This window comes from Saimiri boliviensis, chromosome X (genome assembly GCF_048565385.1).
Source record: "Saimiri boliviensis isolate mSaiBol1 chromosome X, mSaiBol1.pri, whole genome shotgun sequence".
In the NCBI taxonomy this organism is placed as follows: Eukaryota; Metazoa; Chordata; class Mammalia; order Primates; family Cebidae; genus Saimiri; species Saimiri boliviensis.
In genome coordinates, this window is record NC_133470.1 from 135,893,170 (window position 1) to 135,911,883 (window position 18,714).

At 35.5% G+C, this 18,714-nt stretch overlaps 1 protein-coding gene across 5 annotated transcripts in view; it reads right to left on the reverse strand.

Moving 5' to 3' along the window:
* Nucleotides 1-18,714, reverse strand: part of DIAPH2 (diaphanous related formin 2) — a 914,837-nt gene that overhangs the window by 659,263 nt on the left and 236,860 nt on the right. For all 5 annotated transcript variants that reach the window (XM_074391645.1, XM_074391644.1, XM_074391643.1 and 2 more), the window contains 3 exons: nt 15,559-15,623; nt 12,334-12,438; nt 4,096-4,422 (listed from right to left, as the gene is read on the reverse strand). In XM_074391645.1, the coding sequence (XP_074247746.1) occupies nt 4,096-4,422; nt 12,334-12,438; nt 15,559-15,623 (497 nt within the window). The remainder of the gene's footprint in view (nt 1-4,095; nt 4,423-12,333; nt 12,439-15,558; nt 15,624-18,714) is intronic.

Genomic DNA, 18,714 nt, shown 5'->3' on the forward strand with positions numbered 1-18,714 from the left:
AATCAAAAACAGTAAAAGAGACAAAGTAGGTCATTATATAATGATAAAGGCATCAATTTGGCAAGAAGAGGTAACATGTCAAAATATATATGTACCCAACACTGGAGCACCCAGATAAACAAATAAATATTATAAGACGTAAAGGGAAAGATAGACTGTAATGTAGTAATAGTTGGGGACTTCAGCATCCTACTCCCAACATTAGACAGATCTTCTAGGCAGAAAATCAGCAAATAAACATTAGATTTAAACTGCACTTTAGAACAAACAGGCCTAAAAGACATTTGTGGAACATTTTGTCCAACAACTGCAGAATAAACATTCCTCCCATCAGCATAAAAATAATTCTCAAGGATAGATCATATATTACTATTTAAAAAACTCAATAAATTTTTAAAAATCAAAATCATATCAAGTATCATCTCAGACCACAATGAAATAAAATTAGATATCAATAACAAGAGGGATTTCAGATACTATACAAATACGTCACCTTAAAGAACATGCTCCTCAATGGACATTGGGTCAATTAAGAAATTAAGAAAAAAAATTAAAAATGTATTAACATAAATGAAAATGAAAAAACAATATACCAAAGCCTGTGGGATATAGTAAAAGCAAAGCTAAGAGGGATGTTTATAGCAGTAAATACCTACTTTGGAAAAGTGGAAAGATGTAAAATGAACAGTTTAATTCGGCACCTGAAGGAACAAAAAAAGCAAGAACCAACTAAATCCCAAATCAGTAGAAGGAAAAACATAATAAACATCAGAGCAGAACTAAACCATAGAGAGATTAAAAATATAACACAAAAGAGCAACAAAACAAAAAGTTGGATTTTTTTAAAAGATAAAATTGATAAACCACTAGCTAGACTAACCAAGAAAAAAAGAGACCTAAACAAACAAAATCAGAAATGGAAGAGGAGATATTACCACCAATACCACAGAAATACAAAAACTATCAGAGACTACTATGGATAACTATACATTAATGAGCTGAAAAGCTAGAGGAAATGGAACAATTACTGGATACATACAATCTACTAAGAAAGTTCCCCCAATAAAAAAGCCCCAGGACTAATGACTTTACTGATAAATTCTTCCAAATTTGTAAAAAAGAAGTAACACCAATTCTTGACAAACTATTCCAAAAAACTAAAGAGCAGGAAATTCTTCCTAACTCGTCCTACAAGGCCAGCATTACCCCAATACCAAAACCAAATAAGGACACAATTTAAAAATATCCCTGATAAACACAGGCATAAACTTCCTCAACAAAATACTAGGAAACCGAATCCAACAGCATATCCAAAAGATAATACACCATAATCAATGGGATATACCCCAGGAATGCCAGGATGGTTTAACATATGCCAATCAATAAACATGATACATCACATCAAAAGAATGAAAGATGAAAACTATATAATTATCTCAACAGATGCAGAAAAAGCATTTGATAAAATGTAACATCGCTTCACAATAAAAACTCTCAATTAAGCAGACAGGGAACATACCTCCACGTAATAAATGCCATATATGACAAACCCATTGCTAACATCACAGCGAATGGAAAAAACATAAAAGCCTTTCCTCTAAGAATTTGAACAAGACTAGGATGCTCACTTTCACCACTCCTATTCAACATAGTACTGGAAGTCCTAGCCAGAGCCGTCAGTCAAGCAAAGAAATAAAGGACATTCAAGTTGTAGAAGAGAACATCAAATTGTCCCTCTTTGCAGACAACATGATCTGACATTTGGAGATGCCTAAACACCCCACAAAAAGCTCTTAGAATTAATAAATTCAGTAAGTTGGAGTATACAAAATCAACACAGAAAATGTATTAATGTGTCTATACCCGAACAACAAACTTGCTGAAAAAGAAATAAAAAAGGCAGTCCCATTTACAATAGCCACAAAAAAATAAAAAACCTAAGAATTATTTTAACCAAAGAAGTAAAATAACTTTATAAGAAACATTATAAAACACTGATCAAAGCAATTAAAGAGGACACAAACAAATAAAAAGAAACACAATGCTTATACAATAAAAGACTTTATATTGTTAAAATGACCATGCAGCCCAAAGCAATCTACAGATCCAAAGCAATCCCTATAAAAATACCATTAACATTTTTTTTCACAAAAATAGGAAAAATAACCCTAAAATTCATATGGAACCACACAAGAGTGTGAATAGCCAAAGCAATCCTGAGCAAAAAGATCAAAGCAGGACATTTACTTCAAAATATAAGAGACTATAGTAGTCAAAACAGCATGGTACTAATGTAAAAACAGATATATTCACCAATGGAATAGAATAGAAAAGCAAGAAGTAAATTCATGTATTTACAGCTAACAGATTTGGCACAAATGTGCCCAGAATATGCAATGGGGAAAGGACACCCTCTTTAATAACTGATGATAGGAAAACTGGATATCCATTTGCAAAAGAATTAAACCCGACCCATATATCTCACAATATACAAAAATGGACTTAAAATGAATTAAAGACTTAAGCATAAGACCTGAGACTATAAAACTACTAGAAGAATATGTACGGGAAATGCTCCAGGACACTGGTCCAGTCAAAGATTTTCTGGTAAGACCTGAGAAGCATAGGAAACAAAAAACAAACATGGGTAAGTGAGGTTACATTCAACTTAAAAGCTTCTGCATAGAAAAGGGAACAACGAACAATCTGTTGAATGGGAGAAAATATCTGCAAACTATTTATCCCACAATGGACAATTGTTGGAAAGTCCATTCTATTCCATTGGTGTATATATCCAGAAAAGGCAAGAAATCCGAACAACAGCAACAAAACAAACAATCGCATTAAGGAGTAGACAAAGAATTTGAGTAGACATTTCTCAAAAGAAGACATACAAACGGCCAAATATATGAAAATGTGCTCATCATCACTAATCACCAGAGAAATACAAATCAAGATCACACTGAGATATCTTATTAGCATCTTATGCCAATTAGAATAGCTATTGTCAAAAATAATAATAATAAATGCTGACAAAGATGTGGAGAAAAGGGAATTTTCATATACTACTGTTAGGAATGTAAATAGTACAGCCATTACAGAAAACCTAAATAACAGAATTACCACACGATAATGCTGTAATCCCACCACTGGGTATTTATACAAAGGAAAGAAAATCAGAATATCAAAGAGATACCTGCACCCTCATGTTTATTGCAGCACTAGGCACAATGATGAAGGTATGAAATCAAGCGAAGCATCCATCAATGAATGAATGGATAAAGAAAACACAGTATTGAAACATAATGGAATACTATTCAACTGTATAAAAGAATCAAATCCTGTCACTTCCAGAAATATGTATGGAATTGGAAATCATTATATTAAGTAAAAAAAAGCTTGACACAGAAAAGCAAATATATATTCTCACTCATATATAGGAGCTTTAAAAGTAGATATCATGAAGGTAGACAATAGAATATTAGTTACCAGAGACTGGGAAGGGTGTGGGTGGGAGGTGGGAGGGTGAAGCGAGATAGGTTAATACGTACAAACATATAGTCAGATAGAAGGAATAAGTTCTAGTGTTTAATAGTACAGTAAAGTGACCATAGTTAACAACATATTATATATTTCAAATTAACTAGAAGAGAAGATCTGAAATGTTCTCAACACAAACAGATGACAAATATTAAAGGTAATGGATATCCTAAACACCCTGACTTGATCATTACACATTCTATGCATGTAGCAAAAATCACATGTACCCCATAAATATGTATAAATATTACATATCAATTAAAAAAATTTAAAGAAAAGCTATGATAAAAGAATCAAAATTGCTTTTCCTTTGTTGTATATTTCAAATATTATTCTCTACATCACTTTGATTTTCCTTTTGTCTACTTCACAATGTCAAACTATCCAGAGAGTTTCCAATTATCTAGACCCTAAATTGACAGACAGACATAAAATGATGAACTCAAAAAGGAAGGGAAAGAGTCAGCAGTCATACTCTCACATTATACAACGCATACACATAGCAATGATCACCAACAGCTACACAAAATCAAAATACTCTAGTTTTAGTATTACCTTTGACCAATTAACTCTCTTCATGGACACTTCAGGTTTATAGATTTTTTTCTGCTTCATTCCGTAAGGTAGATCAACTGAGAATCCTGGGGGACAAGGAACTCCTCCGAGGGGTGGTGGTGGAGGAGGTCCGCCAAATAAAAGTGGTGGGGGTGGTGGTATCCCTGCCATTCCAGGTAAAGGAGGTGGAGGTGGAGGTGGAGGAGGAGGAGGAGGAGCTCCTCCGGGTAGAGGAGGTGGTGGTGGTGGTGGAGGTGGCCCAGCACCTGGCAATGGAGGTGGTGGAGGAGGACCTGGAATTCTTGATGAACTTGAGGGTACTTGTGCCTGAAATATAAATAATCCAAGTTAAAACGCTTATAAAATATACTTGAAAAAATTGAGGAAATATATATCAATTATATCTACCATATTTTTAAAGATTATATACACTTTTTAAGATATTACTAAAATATCTAAATATTTAACAAAGTCTAAGGGTTTAACAGTATATGAAAAAGACTTGTGTAAATTTTTTAATAAGCATTATAAATTCTGGACAGCGACTACTTCTGTTAACACACGAATTCTAGGAAAGTTGGTATCTGATATGGTTTGGCTCTGTGTCCTCACCCAAATTGCGATCACAAGTGAGTTCTCACGATACCTGAGGGTTTTATAAAGGAATTTTCCCCTTTTGTTTGGCACTTCTTGCTACCACAGTGGGAATAAGGATGTGTTTGCTTCCCCTTTGGCCATGACTGTAAGTTTCCTGAGGCCTCCCAGGCCCTGCAGAACTGGGTCAATTTAGTCTCTTTCCGCTATAAATTACCCAGTCTCCGCAGAGGTTCACGCCTGTAATCCTAGCACTTCCAGAGGCAGAGGTGGGCGGGTTACCTGAGGTCAGGAGTTCAAGACCAGCCTGGCCAACATGGCGACACCCCATCTCTACTAAAAATACAAAAATTAGCTGGGCGTAGTGATGCATGCCTGTAATCCCAGCTACTTGGGAGGCTGAGGCAGGAGAATTGCTTGAACTCAGGAGGCAGAGGTTGCAGTGAGCTGCGATCACATCACCGTACTTCAGTCTTGGTGACAGAGTGAGAATCCATCTCAAAAAAATAATAAAATAAAATAAATTAACCAGTCTCAGGTATTTATTCATAGCAGTGTGAGAACAGACGACTACCGTAAATTGGGAGTGGATAGTGGGGTGCTTCTATGAAGATACCCGAAAATGTGGAAGCGAATTTGGAACTGGGTAACAGGCAGAGGTTGGAAGAGTTTGGAGGGCTCAGAAGAAGACAGGAAAATGTGGGAAGCTTTGTTTGGAATTTCCCAGAGACTTGTTGAATGGCTTTGACTACAATGCTGATAGTGATATGGACAATAAAGTACAGGCTGAGGTGGTCTCCGATGGAGACGTGAAACTTCTTGGGAAAGGGAATAAAGATCACTCTTGCAATGCAGAGAGACCGTTGGCAGTTTGTCCCTGACCTAAAGATCTGTGGAACTTTGAACTTGGGAGAGATGATTTAGGGTATTTGGCGGAAGACATTTCTAAGCAGCAAAGTGTTCAAGAGAAAGCAGAACATAAAAGTTTATAAAAGTTGCAGACTGACAATGCAGTAGAAAAGAAAAATCCATTTTCTGGGGAGAAATTCAAGCCCTCTGCAGAAATGTGCACAAGTAATGAGGCGCCAAATGCTAACCACCACGACAATGAGGAAAATGTCTCCAGGGCATGAGACTTTCATGGCAGCCTTTCCCATCACAGGCCTGGAGGCCTAGAAGAGAAGAATGGTTTCCTGTGTCAGGTCCAGGGCCCCTCTGCTGTATGCAGCCTCTTTGATGCCCTGCACCCCTTCCCCTCCAGCCAAGGCTGAAAGGAGACATGGTAGAGCTCGGGCCATGGCTTCGGAGGGTGCGAGCCCCAAGCCTTGGCAACTTCCGTGTGGTGTTGAGCCTGCAGGTATACAAAAGTGAAGAACTGAGGTTTGGGAACCTCTAACCTAGATTTTACAGATGTATGAAAACGCCTAGATGTCCAGGCAGAAGTTTGCTGCAGGCGCAGAGCACTTACGGAGACTCTCTGGTAGGGCAATGCAGAAGGGAAATATGGGGTTGGAGCCCCCACACATAGTAGCCACTGGGGCATTGCTTAGTGGAGCTGTGAGAAGAGGGCCACCATCCTCCAGACCCCAGAATGGCAGATCTACTGACAGCTTGTACCATGAGCCTGGAAAAGCCATAGACACTCAACACCACCTTGTGAAAACAACCAGGAGAGGGGCTTCACCCTGCCAAGATACAGGGCAAAGCTGCCCAACGTCACGGGAACCCGCCTCTTCCATCAGCATGTCCTGGATATGAGACATGGAGTCAAAGGAGATCATTTTGGAACTCTGAGGTTTAATGATTGTCTTACTAGATTTCAGACCTGCAGGGGGCCTCTAGTCCCTTTATTTTGGCCAATTTTTACCATTTGAAAGGGGTATATTTACCCAATGCTTGTATCCCTGTTGCATCTAGGAAGTGATTAGCTTTTCATTTTACAGGCTCCTAGGCAGGAGAAACATGCTTTGTCTAAGAAGAGACTTTAGTCTTGGAATGCTGGGTTAATGCTGCAATGAGTGAAGATTTTGGGGGACTGCTGGAAGGGCATGATTGTGTTTTGAAATTTGAGACATGAGATTTGGGAGGTGCCAGGTATGGAATTATATGGTTTAGCTCTGCATCCCCACCCAAATCTCACCTTGAATTGTAATAATCCCCAGGTGTCAAGGGTAGGACTAGGGAAAGAAAATTGAATAATAATCGATAATTCAATACTGGGAGTCATTTCCCTCATGCTGTTCTCATGATAGTGAATGAGTTCTCACAAGATGCAATGGTTTTTAAGCAGCTTTCGCCCTTTTGCTCGGCACTTCTCCTTGCTGCTGCCATGTGAAGAAGGATGTGTTTGATTCCCCTTCCGCCATGATTTTAAGTTTCCTGAGGCCTCCCAAGCTTTGCAGAACTGTGAGTCAATTAAACCTCTTTTCTTTATAAATGACCCAGTCTGGGGTATTTCTTCATAGCTGTGTGAGAATGGACTAATACGGTATCCTCCAAGATTTTGTGAAATACTCCTCTGAAATAATGGAAAATTAACTTTGTTTATAAATATATGCAAAAAAGAAGTACAGTATATGGCTTGGGCTGGCAAGATTAGTTGGTTTGAATATGGGATAATTAATACAAGGTTATGGATTCAATTCCCTTGGGGGCTAATTAGCTTTATACAAAGAGTCTGTTTCATGGCACTAGTAACTTAGCTGGCTTCTAACACCAATAATAAATACTAAATGGCATCCATTTCCATAGCAAAATATGCTTATCAACATTTTTATATTTATTATTTCTTTTGATTCTTATTATAACCCTGTTATACAGATAGGGCATTATTATCTTACCTTTATTTCACTGCTTAAAAATGAGGAAATTGCTAACTGCAAAAAAGTTAAATGATTTACCAAAGATTTCAGAGTATGAAACATGATTAGGATTTCAATGTGGTTCTTCTCAGATCCAATGCCATTCTCATTCCAATATAAAAGACTGCCTCTTCATCAATAGGTGCCATTTACAATGAGGACAATTAAATAGATAGGATTATGAGGAGAATATAACATTTCTATCAGAAAGTAACGTCAAGCTCATTATCTAATGACAATGGGTAACAGATGAAGGGAAACACTGCATGCCATAGAGTGTTCTTTTTAGAGATAATTAATCTGTATCCATTTCCTTAAACCATTAATGATCACAATGGTTTACTTTGCTAAATAAATATATATGAAAAGTAGAGCTGTTCATTATAAACATTCTTATGAAACCACTACCAATGAACATGCATCTGTTTTAATCAAGATATGACATTAGATTAACTGAATGAAAGGTTTAAAACTCATTAAGGCAGCCAAGGAAGCCATGAGTTTTTTGCAACAGGCCTCAGTCACCGCAGTGGCAGCTGTCTGGCCAGTGCATTGGCATTCAACTGGGATTCAGGGGTTTCCTCACCTGTGGCTTTGTGAGGGCTGTCACTCCTGTTTAACACAGTGGAGACCATGGGAAAAGCCTATCTATCATGAAACCTTCTAGATTTCACAATGGGTGTTTTTTGTATTTATTGACATTCCACATTTTGTTTACAAGGATTCCAGTGGCAACTGGTGAAACTCTGGTGAATGTATTCATTGGTGAAACTGAACTAGTAGAAATTCCAGAAGGCTATATCCCAGAACAATGGGAATATTATAAGCATCCTATATTGAGGTGGATTGTCCATACTTTCTATGATGATCGTGAAAAGAATTACTAAAGAATAATGGCTATCTTTCAGACTGAAACTGAAAAGGCTGAATTGCAGATAAAGGAGCTTAAAGTATGAAGATTAATGCAGAAGGGATGGACCCTGGTGTCAATATCTGACCATTGATTGACACTTATGGATCATCCTCCAAAGGCAACTTCCAGCAATTAAGGATTTATTTCTCTAAATACAAGGTACATTTTCTTTAGTGGAAAAGAAATTAGTAAATATATTCTGTATTTTTGTTTTCTGTGATGAATAAAAGAGCTTCTTACATTACTCTATCTCTCAGTGTTGTTCCATATTAAGGCCTTTGATTTGGGGGTTTTGTTTTATACTTTTACGAAAGTTTAAAATACTAATGAAAAACTGGAGAAATAGGAATTTGTGAATTCCTAAAGTTATGGTAACTTTGAGAGGTGTTTTATTTACCTGACAAATGGAAGTTATAAAGTCTAATTATATTAGGTATCAGTAATTGTAGTAGTTTGTATAAATGTCTGTATTATAAAGATCTGTATTATTGAGGGGAAACTCAGGATTTTAACTTCCATAAAACATTGAACTAACTTTGTAAAACATTAATAACTTAATAAACAAACTTTCAGTGAACAAAAAGAAAAGCTAATTACATTTCTTGGGATAGGTTCATTTTTGACCTCTTTTATTCATTCATTTAGACACGATCTTGCTCTGCTGCCCAGACTCACAGTGCATTATAGTCCTGATCCCCTGGGCTCAAGTGATACTCCCACCTCAGCCTCTTGACCAACTGGGACTACAGGCATGCACAATTACACCAGGCTAATTTTTTTCGTTTTTTTGCTTTTAAAGATGGGGTCTCACTATGTGGCCCAGGCCAGTCTCAATTCCTGGACTCAAGAGGTCTTCCCACCTTGGTCTCCCAAAGTGCTGGTATTAAAGGCAAGAGCCACTGTGCCTAGCCTGTTCACCTTTACTGATATAAATTTTCTACTTGGATTATTTAGTTGTTCTAACTAAACTTAGAAATATATCTTTAGAAAATAAGTAGAAGCAAATTTTTGGAACAATCAATTGGAAGGACTGACCTATTTATAAAAATATTAAAGTTAACACTTATAGGTAGACATGGTCATGGGAAGGTTTCCCGTAATATTCACTGCAAACTAACATAGATGAATGTTTATGTATGTATATATACACACATACAACTAAAGTGTTTCTATACTTAACAAATGATCATCCTCTCCTGGAATGCAATTCTCCCTGAGGTTAGAAAGAAATATAAGATTAAAATACAGAAAATTATTTTAATTTTACTTTTAAAGTAGCAAAACTATAGAAAAGTCTGATTTTATAGTCTTGAGATCAAAGAAATTGTGGCAAAATTAAAGGTTCAGAAAATTAGTAGTTTATCCTACAAATTTTGTGTATGAAAGGATATTCTTCATACTTTAAAAGGTGAAATGTGTGTCCCATTTTTTAATTAATAGACAACATAATTCAAAATAACATACATTTGTAAACATCAATGTTTACCTCTATTAGATCATATTTATTTTGTGAATTTTATACAACCACAAAATGCTATTATTTAAATAAAATTTTACTAAAGTTAAATATATTATTTTACAAATTTAATAATCTCAAATATTTATATTAAATGCCACCAGTCTTTAAAAATCAAATCATATCAGCCTTTCTTTTCCCTCTCATGAACAATTAGGACTTTAATAATTAAATTAGACTACCACATTGCATTATAAATTGAATATGGTAAATGAATAATTTAGTATTTGACATTATTTTGGGCAACTATAGAGTATACAGTCCTGTGCAGTGGCTCGCACCTGTAATCCCAGCTCGTCCTTGGGAGGCTAAGATGGGAGGAATGCTTGAGGACAGGAGTTGAGAATACTTCATGATTGTGTAGTTTTTACAGTTAATTTAACCAAAAGTAAGCAACTACTAACTATGTGATAAAGGCCTGTGCTAGGTACAGTAGGGCCTTCAATAATAAATACACTGTCCTCAAGGTGTTTATGTTCTAGCGGAAGAAATAGAGCAGGTACACCAATATCCCATGAGTGGTCTAGAAAAGTGATATGAAAGTTCAGAGAAATTTGCTAATGGAGTTTTTGGTGAAGCTTTCCAAGGGATGTCTTAATGAACTTGGTCTTAAAGGACATGTTTCGCATATGCAGATGAGCAAAGGAGAGAATTTCTGACAGAGAATAATATACGCCAACATTTCTCAACTAAGCTCTATGAAAACACTATTTCCAAGAGATGTTGAAGGATGTTCTGAGATAAAGGGTGCTGTGGTCAAATGAGTCTGAGAAATCTATGTGAAAAAGAGGTAGACAGGTCTCTTCAATATAAAATATTTGGGACCTTTAATATGCTAATGAATACTATGAATCTCCAGGATGAGAATTTCATGTATACTCAATTTATTGGACTATGGAAGGCTTTCCTCATGAACAACCTATTGGCACTTCTGTAACTAATTCTGGGAAATGCTAGCAGAAGGGTAAATATGGAGATAGGAATTGCCAAATGTGAAGGGAGGAAAGGTGACTTAGCTGCAACAGAGGCTGTAGTTAGGGGAGCAGTCAGAGCCTAGGCTGCAAAGGGGAGATAAGGGAGGAAAGACCCATGCCAGAGGGGCTTAAAATTCCTGGTAAGGAGATTTTATTTAATCCTAATTGCAACAGGCAACGAGTGAACATATTAAAGCCTGGAGTAACAATAATTGGGGAAGTGTTTCAGGAAGATTAATTTGCCACTGACATAAAGGATGAACTTGAGGAAGGAGAAAAGCTAGGCAACAATTGTAGTAGTCCAGGTAGGATGTCATAAGAGAGTAAACCTGAAGGTCTCTGGGTTTTGATGCAAAGAGGTGTGGTACGAGTGGACACGAAGAAAGAACAGACATAAAATAGTGACAAGCTTAATTTGTCAGTGGGTGGGGCAGAAAAAAGGGGAAGAAAACTCCAGCTTCACCATCTTTATATTGGGTGGTAAAATTTAAATAGGAAACTGGTTTAAGGAAAGAGAGAAAATCGCAAAACTGGGTTTGATTTCAACATACAACGGGACCATCCTATGGGGCTAGCTAATCAAGAGCTGGAATTAGAAGACAAACTCCAAAGAACTGACACCTACCAAAAGGGGATATGTGAATGTATGATACTGAATGGAAAATTACAGGAAGAATATATAGAGAAAAGAAAAGAGCAGAGGACAGAACATTGTGGAATGTCACCATTTGAGGAAAAGGCCCCTGGACTGGGTATTTTGGAGTTTGTTGGTGATTTTTGAAGTAATCTTTCATTAGACTGGTGGAAACAGATCTGGTCAATCAACAAACACCTACTGAGCACCCACTATGTTAGGACATCATATTCAATTTCTTAATTTTCATTTAAGACATAAAGTATATTGAGAAGAATACATAATCAGTTTGAAAGTTTAGATATCCTGATTGAAATTTTAAGCGTATACGGGAGCTTTTCACCATAGGAAATGTAGGTGGAAATTTATTTGAGATTCAAAGAGATCTCAAGATGCTTTTGGGATAATTATAATCAATGACCATTTCCACATTCTTTTTGAAAGAAAATAGTCTGTACCGAATTTTTCAAATCATCATGAAAATTTCATCTCAAAAACACCTTTGCCTGTGTAATATATTCTGTTTAAAATATTCAGGGCCATTTGAGCAACTAATGCTTTATTTTTTTCCAACCATTAAAATGATTTATTGTCCTGGAATATAAAATCCGTAGAGTTATTTCGACGAAATGTAAAACTGCCAAAACGTCTGCTTCTGGTCACATTTTTCCTTCTATGTAACAAGACAATTTTCTACCATCGAACTCACTGTGACATGACACAAAGTCTATATCTTCTTTCATTACCTGGGTTCGAAGTTGCTGGATTTCTGCTTCAAGTTCTTTGATTTTCTCATCTCTTTTTTGAAGCTCAGCTTGAGCTTCCTGCCGAGCTGTGAATTCTTCATCGAACTGCAATGATCATCACCATCAATATACAGTTAATAATATAGTTTTGAGAAAGCTTTACAGAACATTATGTTTTAAATAAGTGGAGTGGTTTTTACTTAGTTGAATTCCCAGATCACTCAGAAAATCACAGCTCATGATTATTTTCATAACAATTAAGTATCTAAGTAGAGGTGGGGTATTGCTTGCGGTGGTAGTGGTAGTAAAGAAGAAATATGCCCCCACCCAAGGTAAGAAAACGCATTTTCACTTCTGAAAAAAAACATACAAAGACAAAAAGATAGACTGAAAAGTCTCTCTTCACACATATTGAACAATTTTATTGTTTTGTTATTGAAAACTCAATTTTAGAATTAATAATTTTAAAAATATTTCATCCCATACCTTTTTTTGTTTGTTTGTTTTGAGACAGAGTGTCACTCTTGCACCCAGGCTAGAGTGCAGTGGCATGATCTTAGCTCACTGAAGCCTCCGTCTCCTGGGCTCAAGCAATTCTCCTGCCTCAGCCCCCATAAGTAGCTGGGATTACAGGCATGCACCACCATAGCTGGCTAATCTTTATGTTTTTAGTAGAGATGTGGTTTCACTATGTTGGCCAAGCTGGTCTCGAACTCCTGACCTCAGGTGATCCACCTGCCTCGGGCTCCCAAAGTGCTGGGATTACAGGCGTGAGCCACCACGCATGGCCTCATGCTATACTTTTAAGTTTAATGAATTAGAAAGTGAAATCTAAAAATAAATCCTCAAGCAGTTTCAACTCCTTAACTAAATTTCATCTTGAAAATAAATTGCACTTTTAGAATGCTCAAATGTATGTATCATAATACAAATTGGAATTGTTTCTGTTACAATCTTAGTAGGCTAGAATCCATAAAGCGGTACTTCACAAACTCTGACGGTAGAATGCCGTAATAGCAGTCTCATTCATATGGTTAACCAAAACATTTGTATAGCATGTTCTGAGAGGAAAAGCTAGAGGTTAAAATATGGGGTGCTAAAGCAAAAGACTCTTAATGGTTAATATTCCTTACTGTACCCTGCCCTAGCCCTTACCTCAGAGAGGACTCTAAGCAGGCACAAACCTGCCTGCATATTTACAGTGAATACTGCCTGGGTCTGGCTATAGAACATTTTATTTGCCCTTTATTGCCAATGTGGTTTCAAGTCAATTTAGAAGTCTATACATTATTCTAAAAATGTTATTTCTGTTTCTAAAAGTGATACATCTTACTGTCCAAAACCATCTTAGAGTTTGTGAAACAATACAAAAGTATGTTCACTGTTAACAAATATTCATCCTCATAGTAGCTTTGATGTTTGGAAATTATAAACTGCCATTCTGATCTAAGTCTAAAGAAAAAGTGGGTGAGCAAACCGGACAATAATAATGTTTGGATTGAACCTGAAATGCTTTTATTCATCTCTTCTTGAATCCCTAGAAAACGTACCACAGACCCTGGTCCAAATATTCTCTAATTTCTTTACATTTCAAACCCACCCCAGATCCCTGGAGAGAAGGAGGCTTATATCCTTCAGTCAATGACCTTGTTTTCCTACTTCATTAAGAAGATGGATGTCCTCCAGTGTGAGCTTGTTTGCCTTTACCACTATCCATGTTAAGATTTATCTCAATCTATACTCCCATCCCCACTTTCAAAGTTAGCTTCTCCTATGTGCTTCTAAATCATGGCACCTGCACAAGCACACTACACACAATTTTTCCTCTATAAATGGTTCATTAGTATGTTGAAGGAGAGGCACACAATGTTTCTGCTTTTAATTTAAAATTACCTTAATCTGCAAACACAGCAAATAGGAATCACAGAAGCCTGAAATCTGTGAGCTGGAAGAGGTCTTCTTACAAGTCCACTAATTTTGTTCTTTCCTTTTAATGATGAAGAAACTAAGATCTAAAGACAGTAAGTGGCTTACCCAAAGTCACAGCTAATTAGTGGAAAAGCTGATATCAGATCTTACAACTACTGCCTCTCATTCTCGCACTTGTTAAAAATGACTTTATACTGCCTCTTAAAATGACCCAGAACAAGAGGATGCATGTAGCTAACCACTGGGAGACCATACATGTTTTCATTCTAAATGTTAGTGATGAAACGAAAGCATCAAACACTGAAACTTCTTTTCTATTGCTTCAGGACTCCTTTTTCCACAATATATACGCTCACAAAAAAACTTTACCAGACAGATAATCACGATTTGTTCTAGTCTTATAGTGTCTAATCACAGTACCAGCCAAAAATTAAGGAGATTCTAAGATGTTTCAAACGGAATTTTAAATGTGCTACTTAAAACAAGAAAATGGGAAATATAAAGGTCTATTAATCAAAAAGCATGCATTTTCTTTCACCAATAAAAATGACAGCTTCACACAAACATTTTATGCTCAAGCTCTATTCTAGTAACTGAAAGAGAAAAGACATTTCTTCAGATGCCCTGAAGTAACTTTTTCAGTAATACGCAATAATTTCTAGAGTGATAGCAAAAGTGATTATCTAATCTCCAAGGTAAGTCATAACTTTGAAGAGACAGCAGTATATAAGCACAATCTTTCTGCCTGCACCCAAAAGCAGAGAAATACTATATTAATGCTTAATAGGCTCTAGAACAAAGAAAGAGAAACTGTGGTGTGAGTTAATAAAATTATAGCTATGCTTTCATGAAACATGGAAAAGACAAGCTTAGATCTAATGAAATTCAGATATTCATAAAGCTGGCATTTACTCAAAGGCATTTATGACATTAACACAGAAAGAATAGGGATCTTCAAATTCTACCAGGCCTACATGATGTAGCAGCATCACTTACAAAATGATAATTATTTTGTAAGTGATGTAATCAGCAATGTAATTTTATTCCATTTATCACTTTAGTGTAATGTGGCTAGTGTTTTTTTTCCATAATGGATTAAATGTGATGAGGAGGGAACAATAGCAACCTTATCTTATAAGGAAATAAATCAATATTCCATGGCTATGTTTGAATCCAAAAATACAAAGTACCACATAACTGAAACATTTAGAAGGCCTCACCTTAATAAAGAAGGTAGAATATTGCTATGATTAAATTATTAACCTAACCATTAGGGCTAATATTTTATAAGCTTACCTTCTTTGAAAACTCTGCGGCTTTTTGTTCACTTTCTTCAACTTTTGCCTTGTTCACACAAGAATCTATTAAGATTAACCAAAAGTGATTCATGAGATCACTAGACAAAAGATGTCTTCTAGTCTATAACTCTGCAATGCAGACTATCATTTCTATGTCAATTGTTACTAAATGGAAATTGACCTATACTGCACATAAAAGATAAATACCATATATATTGTTTCTTTAGCACACTAACTGAAATCAATGATAGTACTATAGAGGCACAAAACCAAGCATCCCTAAATATATTCACTAAATTATTGTTTTTATAGGTATTGAATTATTTTTCAACTATAAAACACTTCAAAAAACCATAGTTTATTATGGGTGGAGAGGTGTCAAAGACTCCATGTTTAACATTAAGAGTAAGATATGAATAGTCTTAGTAAGAATCAAAATTGTCCTATAAAATAGCTAGAGAGAGAATAACATTCAATAACTCAGGCTTCTTCGTGAAAAGATTTTTACTTAACTTCTGATCTGGGGCAAAATGTATCATGTATATGAGGAAACAAACTTCAAACTTCTCAATTTTTGGGAAATATTGTATCTCTCACTATTTTATAGATATAGAAACTCTATTCAGTATCTAGCCATTCCACACTTATTTATTTATCAAAAAGGAATAAAAAATATATACTGGTACCCAGAATTGTATATGAATATTCACAGCAGTTTTATTTATCATAACCCCAAATTGGAAAGAACAAACTGGAATACCACTCAGCAATATAAAGGAATGAACTATTGACACACGCAATATAGGGACATGAATGAATCTCAAAATAATTATGCTGAAGGCAAGAAGACAGGCAAAAAAAATATGTTGTATATTTCTATTTAAAAAAATTTTTTTAAATGCAGCTAATGAGAGAGACTATAAAATGTAAATAGTAACAGAGAGATCAGTAATATCCTAGGATAGAAAAACGTGGTAGATATGTAAAGGAAGAACTACATAATTATGATTAGTATCTTGACTTTGATGATGGTTTTAAGTGTATATATTAATAGCAAAATTTATCAAATTGTATACCTTAAATATGGGTAGTTTTTCTTACATTAAATATATCTCAATAAAGTTGATTTTTTGTTTGGTTCTGTTGTTTGTTTTTGTTTTTTAAATGTGTAGCTGGAGCAAAGCAACTGAGGATGAAGGCAGGAAATGACGAAGTCAAAGAAGAGCCATATCTAAGTTGTGCTAGCCACGGTGGTAATGATGTTGATTTAAATTTCAATGGAAAAGTATCAGAGAGTTGTAGGCACAGATCTGACACTTTCTGATTTATGAAAGATACCATACTTAAAGTAACTGTGAAATTAAAAGAGACTCTAATCTCTTCAGGTCCAAGTCATCTTAAAACAGAAATCCACGGGTCTCCTAGAAGTTCTTGTAGCACCTGATAATTTTCATGTATGTGAACATATATGTGTTCTAATCAAAGTTCCAAAGCATTCGCCAACTTCTCACAAAGACTTTTGACCCTAAAGTATTAAGACTCACTCACATATTTGATTTAATTAATTTTAAAGTTGAGGAAACAAAAACCTAGAGAAGTTAAATGATATGTTCACAATGGCAGAGATGACATGCGGATAAGATCATAATGGGTTTATGATGCCGACTATCCTCTCTCACCTGATCCCTTCATCTCTCCTCACCCAACACTTTTAATTAGTGGTATAGAATTCTAAGTACCTGGCACACAGTACACGAAACAAATATCTGTTGAACACTGAATACTACTTGACTAAATTATTATTTTTTATATGTATTCAATTATTTTTCTACTACAAAATACTTCAAAAATTATAGTTTATTATGGATAGAGAATTGACAAAGACTCCATGCTTAAGGTTAATAAGATCAAAATCAACAGTAGAGTATGTGTGCTAACTACGGTCCATATGGATAAGCCAATACACATACTTGAAAACAGTCGCTTATGACACCCTCAACAAAACGCAAAATAAATTGTCAAACTCATTGAAAAATATGCAATGAGGCTAGCGTTCACATTCACTGCTGGGTAAATTGGCACAAGCTTTCTGAAAAGCATTTGGCCTTTGAAAGTTCATACCCTCACCGAAATCAATCCTACGGAAATAATGGGAAAAAGACAAACATTTATATACAAGAATGTTGACAGCACATTCATTTATAATCGTGAAAATCTAAAAACAATTATAAATGCACAAAAAGAAAGGACTGGTTACAATGTCTATGGTATTTACAAAACGGAATACTATACAGACATCAAAAGTCATATTTTGAAGGTTATTGTGGAAAAACTCTCATAATGCTCCAAGAAAAATCAGCATACAGACAGATAGATAGGTCATAAAGAAAGAGACGTAAGGAAATGTACCAAGCCGAAAAGGGAGTGATCACGAATGTAATTGGTGGTTTATCACTTATGTAAGTCTCCAGATTGCCTGAAATAAATATGCATTACATTTAAAACAAAAATAATACATAATAAATAAGTTATCCATCTTTGAATGTTACTGTTTGTCTGCCTTGTGCTATGGAGTGAAAAATAATATATAATTGGCATTAAATAGCTGTTGTTTTCTTTAAAGATAAGACAAATAAATTCATGCTTGAACCTTAACAATAGTAATTCCAATTAAGTATAAATAAGACTGCTTAGCCATCAGGCTAGATAGCATAGCACATTTCACAAGGGAAGATTCAGATCATCCTTCCGAGGTTGTCCTGAAAAGTACTGCTAACTACCAGTCTTGGATGATATTAGGTTATTTACTTAGTGATCTAAGGAGATGAATATGATCACCTCAAATTCTTTCTAAGGTCTATGAAAATATAAGTTGATCTATTTGTTAGCCTTAGAAGTTCTCAAGTTATTGAAATGAGCCTGGTTTTCTTTTCTAAAACTTGAGCGCTAATAACATAATGAGACCTCATTGTATACATGATTTCTATGAGACCACTAAGGTACCAGTATAAAATGAATTAAATATTTCAGAGTCATGTTTTTAAAACAGTAATGCATTCATCTATAATAATATGACGGGTTTTTGTGGAGCACTAAGCTTAAACTACCTCCAGGAGCGTGGGAATTTATCAAATAGGTTAGTATTTCTAATCAC